This window comes from Protopterus annectens, chromosome 14.part0 (assembly GCF_019279795.1).
Source record: "Protopterus annectens isolate FY-2018-M chromosome 14.part0, PAN1.0, whole genome shotgun sequence".
Taxonomy (NCBI): Eukaryota; Metazoa; Chordata; order Ceratodontiformes; family Protopteridae; genus Protopterus; species Protopterus annectens.
Window position 1 is genome coordinate 813,570,419 of NC_056748.1, and position 6,636 is coordinate 813,577,054.

General features: G+C 41.5%; 1 protein-coding gene across 1 annotated transcript in view; it reads right to left on the reverse strand.

The window, feature by feature from the left end:
* Positions 1-6,636, reverse strand: part of PDCD11 (programmed cell death 11) — a 1,563,481-nt gene that overhangs the window by 1,375,631 nt on the left and 181,214 nt on the right. The window contains 2 exon segments of the mRNA XM_044056566.1: positions 4,786-4,893; positions 5,501-5,682. Of these exon segments, the coding sequence (XP_043912501.1) occupies positions 4,786-4,893; positions 5,501-5,682 (290 nt within the window).

A 6,636-nucleotide genomic window follows, 5' to 3' on the forward strand; every position in this document is an offset into this window, starting at 1 on the left:
GGAATTAACTGAAGGGTGACCATCGGGAATTTCGTCCTGGCAAATGACAGGTACAGGGTTGAAAGATCCTGAATGGGTCTTAAGTACCCCATTTCCTTTGGCACTAAAAAGAACCTGGAATAGATGCCTGATCTGGATAGGTCTGGGGGGACGGACTGGATGACTTTCAAGCAGCCTGGAAATTTCTATATCTAGTACACGAAAGAAAACACCACCTTATACTTGCAGTGAAACCAGCAGCAGCAAAACAGTGGAAAATAAATAAGAAAACAGCCTCAGTTACTCACAGCAGGAAAAAGAAAAAAAAATGTATTATGTTGGTGCTTTCACGGTATTCACCGCTTCATCAGACATACATTCTCTTAAAAAACAGAAGCATTTAAAACCATACCAATTAATGACATCACAAATCAATGCTTCCGGGAACTGAATGTCAAAGTCTCCCTAAAACCCTTTTCGAAAGACACCTTTGAAGCATGAAAGTATGATGAAACACTAAACTGCTATTTTTAAGGTAGTGTTTTTTAAAAAATGTTAAGTGCTTGACAAAGTGCCTTTAATTTGCTGATTGATTTGTGATGTCATTAATTGGTATGGTTTTAAATGCTTCTGTTTTTAAGAGAATGTATGTCTGATGAAGCAGTGAATACTGTGAAAGCGCCAACATAATAAATTTTGTTATGGTTTTCTTTTTCCTGCCGTGAGTAACTGAGGCAGTTTCTTATTTAAATTTCTATAGCTGTCTACACCCATTGAGCAGGTGGGACATCCGGGAGGTGTTTGGGAGGGCTTGGGGGTTGAAAAAAGGGGAGAGAGTATCCTCTGGATATTGAACTTTAAAACCAAATGATAGTCTGTGATGGACTCCCAGGTTGTTGGTGGTGCAGAGATAGACACCCCCCCCCCATCTGCCACCAGAGACTAGCAATCGGGCAACCCTTCAGGGCTGTTGCGAGGGTCTGTCTCAGAAAGGATCCAGAGACCCTAGGTTCTTTGGGCCCCCTCTGCCACGAGGGCGGCATCTGTCATACCTCCCTCTGGGGGGAAGAGGAATCCTTAGCGTTGTGGGAAAAGCTTTGAGATATCTGGTACCACATCTTCATCCCATGCTGATTGCTAGAGAAGGAAGGATCACTGCGGAGTGGAGAAGCAGATCCTGATGGCCGACAGTCTTCCTGTACTTCTCGCTCTAGACTAAGGAGTCTCGAACAGCATTACCAAAAAAGTGGAACAGTCATAAGGGGCAGTTGTAAACGACACCTTGAGGAGCTCTGAGAATAAACAAAGTCGGAGCCAGGCGTCAAGGCTGATGGCTTTGCCTGTCCCAGCAGCCCTAGAGGGGAACCTTCTGTAGCATGTGATACGAGGCTCATGGAAGTATTCGATATAGAGGTAAGGGTGGCCATACGGGAGGAGATGACCTTTTTCTCCTCTGCCAACATGGACCCAGGGAAGACTCAGCGACCTCTGACTAGGTCCCGCTGCAGTCTGATAACATGTGCCATGTAGTTCAGCGCACGCAAGGCAAACGTGGCTGAATCGTAAGCCTGCTTCCTGAAACGGTCCATAGCCCGATACCCTGTCTGGAGGATGGACAATACTGCTCTTCTGAGCTAGCTTTCTTGGTGGTCACCACAGCCACCATGGCATTGATGGGGTATCCCTTCGACCAATGCTGGCCATCTGAGGGAGCGCCGAGTATTTTGTCTGGGCGCTTTGGGATAAGCTCAACCATATCTGGTTTCTTCCATGCCGTGGATGAAATTAAATCTGCTGTATTGGCTGAAATTGGGGTCTCTTTCCCAGGGCAAACAAGCAGCATTAATCAGCAAAAAATTTAAAAACTTGAAAAGTAACCTTTCCCCACAAAAAAAAAAAAAAAAAAAAGTAAAATACACACAATTTCTCAACAGACAAAAGTTTTTCAATTATATTTTACAGCTTTTACAATGACAGGAAAAAATATGCTCCTGTTTAAAAGTACAATCAAGTCTTGTCACAGTCCATTAAAACAGACTCCCATCTTAAAAATAAGATTCATAAACAAGTATAATAAAACAACTTTTAAATGTGGAATTTTTTTTCCCCTAACAGGAACTTATCCGCACAGCAAAGAAACAGAACAAGCAGAGATGCATGGTGTGGACCATATATGCAGTGCGGCCTGCAGGAACCCAGGCACAACACTAAGCAGAATGGAGTGCTGTCTTCAACAGCAAGAAAGCTCCGCAGGGCTTGGCATCCAAATTGGTCTTTTTAGTCAGTTCATCTGTGTGTGTGGGAGGTGACCCTAAAGCTTTGGAAGCTGGCCAGCTGTTACATCCTCAGCAGGATTCAAGACATAGTCAAGGCTACTGTAGACGTGATCAATTATAAACATTGTGATTTCATACATACAAGTTACTGGGCCCATAAAGCTAACTGTTCAAAAAGGGTGGGGTTTGCCAGACTCATCATACAGAGAAGCTATTATGTCATTAAAGCTTCAGTGTTTCACAAAATCTGGGACTTCCCACCTACAAGTCTGAAATTGCACTTCTTGCCATACAGATCTGTTCAATTTAAAGGGTTTGTGTAAGAGACAGCTTTCTCTAAGGGATACCTTGCAAGAGGAAGATGGCTACTGGTCTGACTAACTTCTGAATTCTTGAGATCCAATGTTACTAGGGCATATACATCCAGCAAGTGAAAATGCAGTTGATACTCAACAAAACAGAACTAGCTGGACGTCACAGAGGTGGGAGCAAGATGCTAAATGTTTTTTTCAAGCTCTACTCCCAACATGGAAAATGAACCTTATTTTATTTCAATATGTCTAGCTATCAAGCAACTGTGGTCAAAACTGATGGAATTGCTTTAGATCTGAAACCTGCAGCAACTTCAGGAGGTGAAAACATGCTGTTTTAATAATGTGATTTGTTGTATAGTACTCCACTGAAATTTTTGATTAACACTTCTACCAGAACACTGTTCAGGAACTATTTATTGCTAGCTTGCTAAGTTTTCTGTATTGCATTTTATTATGTTATGAATGAACAAAGATGATGTGAATGAATGAATGAGTGATTAAATAAAATGCTGCAAATAAAGCAAAACTTCAAGATAGAAAAAAAAAAATTATAGACCTTGTCATCCTTATCCATGTCCTTCCACACAATGTCTGACTGCATTTACGTCCATACTGTCCTAAGCAGATGTAAATGACATCAGCCATTATATAGACAGACGTAAAGCAAAGTACAATAGAAAGTATAGGGTGTTCACCTAACATCTGCGCCTCTTCATTTTTTTTTTTTTTTTTTAATAAACCCCTACCTTCATTTCTGCCACCTAAATCCTCAAGCTCAACAGTCATACTAATGGAGTATCAAATCAAATAATCATTGTCCTACATCTGTGGTACATAAACTGTGGCACAACCTATTATATTATGCATCACTTTACCTCACTAAAACTTATTTTCATCTACAAAACAGCACCAACTAGCTTGGCTTTCCAGGAATATACAAACAAGCACACCTATTAAGCATGCAGCTTATGTCATATTCTTCAACTGGCCACACCTGTAGTGCCTTTTTTGGCTATACTGAGTAGAGTATAAACTACTAGAGTAATCACAAAGTCCCCTGTGGGACTCAGCTGTGCTGAGCAGATTCCTCTGCAGCACAGAGGCTCACCTTGAGCCAAAACTCCCCTCAATACTGTGGAAAATTTATGCAACATTACCAGGATGTAATGTTACTGTTGTTCAGAGTAGGACTCTCCATACTAGCACAGAAGGGTCTTCTGCAGGAGTACAGTGTGCATGGGAACCCCCACCAATACATACACAGCTTTTAATAGGTATGGCCCTACTACCTTTACATACTGGTTTCACTTACGCAGGTTATTGCATACAATAAACCATGGTTTTAGAAAAGTCTCCATCACATGACCTGGGGCAACCATACCTCCAAAATCCTCCTGTTTTCTGAGCCTGGCCACTGTTCTGAGCTCTGGACTTCACCTGGCAAAGTGTCTCCCACCTCCCCAGGCATGTTTCTTCTGTCAGTGCCACTGACACAAAGGATAAAGCTCAAAGTATGACCCAGGTGACCCTTCGTCAACTAGTGACTCGGGCAGCTGTTAGAGCTGCTATTGGGGGTGGGGTGGGGGGGCAGGAACAAAACGTATGCCTGCTTGTGGGGAGGAGGCATTTCGTGTAGTAGAATCCACGTTGTAGAGCAAGGACCACGTACAAGTGTTTGTCGACAAAGGAAGCAAGGCCAACTGATCACATCACACCAAGATATCAACGCACTGCAAAGGTCTACTGCACGCCAACACCTTGAATGGGAATAAGCTCGCATGTGGGTGTCGGGACTAAAATAGAAAACCCCAGATTACCCTAATGGATCCATGAATGACCACCCCTCAGTCAACTCCCACTCTAAATTATGGAGAATCAATGAGCCAACAGTGCCTTGTGGACAGCAAGCAACAAGGGCAAAGCTAGCAAAAGCATTCCTCTCCCCCACTGCTAGAGAAAAGCAAGCATGCAGTGCCTCATCACTCCTCTCCACTTCTGCAGATTTCTAAGATGCTAATCAAACTCTGTCATCTGGACTACTGTCAGAGCTTTATCCTTCTATACCAAAAGAACTGGCAACTCCAGCAAAAACAGGCCTTGTGAAAGTTTTACTCTTTCTTCTACAACTTAACTACAGATCTCAACAAGATGAGTGGTAATAAAAACTACAAACTGCGAGGAAAACATACTGTAACAGGATTTCAAAGGCAACTTACATTCTGTCCTTCGTGATACTGTCCCACCTTCTCTGGATCCAGGTGCATAAAGTCTACTGAGCCCGTGTAGGAGCTCAGGAACTGCAAAACTGCACCATGAAAAGTCACCTAACATTAAAGAAATAAAAAAAGAATTCTAAATTAACACAAACATAGAAAGGTATACACTGTTAGTGTAATAAGATTGTAAATATACAGATTTTAACGCAGCATTAAAAAACATGACTATAAATGAAGCATTCCCAGCACTGAAGCACTCCCATCATGTTTATGTATGCTGATGTCAAACAGATGTTTGATCTGAGAGGTTATGAAGGTTACTGGTAGGATGGTTAATGTGTGCAATGATACTGAGGACAGGGAACGGTTTTGAATCCTGCATTTATAAGTTGATAAAGAAGGGGGACTGAATGACAAGGTCTCTTTTTAAAACCTAAATTAAATTAAAGAAAAAAAGACCTTATCTTTTGTATTACCAACCCCACAGAGGTGGGGCAAATTTAAAAACAAATTCAGTCTACCACAAAATAAAAAAAAAAGAAATAAATAACTGAAGGAATAAGATTATCTACTTTTAACAGCATTACAGCACATGCTTAAGTAAGCAATTCTCTTCTAGCCTCACACTTCCTTAACTGCAAAAAAGCTTCCTCAAAGTTTAAAAAAACTACATATAAAGCTTTCCTGTCATGGCAAAGTACAAGCCCAACATTACCGACTGTATCTGTGCTTTCACTCTCAGTCCAGGAAGCAAATTACTTAGGGTCCAGTTTTGGTCCTCTGTTGCATATGCTTTGACAACATCTGAATGATCAATGGACAGACGAACAATCCTCCCATTATTCTTCACCTCCTCAACTAGGCAGTTCAGGTACTGGCCAACCTTCAACTCTGCTCCTACATTTCCAGGAAAACAGGCAAGCAAATTACAAAATCAAACAAGCAAAAGTACAAATACATACAAAAATGTCACGTATGTAAATACGCATTTTCCATGACAAATAAAGGTCACTAATATATCACAATAATTAGAACTCCAAGTACTGCTTTATATATCCCACTACACAAAGCAACTGTTTGCCAATTAAAAGGGGTTCAATGCTGGAGTTGTAAACAAAATTGTTGCACCATCTGCCAAACATGCAGTCTAGTACATTCAAAGAAAGATTCAGAATGGAGTCTGTGCACCAAAGCAGGACTTGCGCAGATGCTATGCGGTCAAAAGAATCTAGTGTCAGAGACACAGACAAAATCTCACTGCTGCCTGGCAAACACGGTGTACTGTGTTAAGACTGTAGTGGCTAGATGCTCTGTAAGGTGTTTTGCTGTCTATGTGGCTAGAGTAGCACAGCCACACATAGCCTGCAAACTCTTAGCTCAAACATAACTCACTGAACAAAAAACAACAAATGTCAAGACCAGGAACAGATCTTAAATACTGCTAAATTCAACTATAAAAGTTCAGACCAATGTGATGCATGGAAACATACATTTTCTGAAGAATAGAGCAAATATACTCTCTACTACTTAGCACTACTCAGAGGCCATAATAATGGACAGAAAAATAGGCCTCCTTTCAAGTGGGAATGAAACAAACCTTTTGACAATGCTGATGGCAAACTATGTACAGACACTCGCATGCAGCCAGGTTTGGCACAATGCCAAGGTACACTTATCAATACTGGCAGGCACAAGAAAGCTCCTGCCATGTCTACGGTCCATAGACTTCTACATAGTACTACTACTCCTGTTATTAGCAATACTAGGAGCCCATTCATTTGCAAATGCATCTCCAGTGTGGTGCTGTATACCATGCAGAAGCGTGGCACTTTTAATACAAAATACCAACAC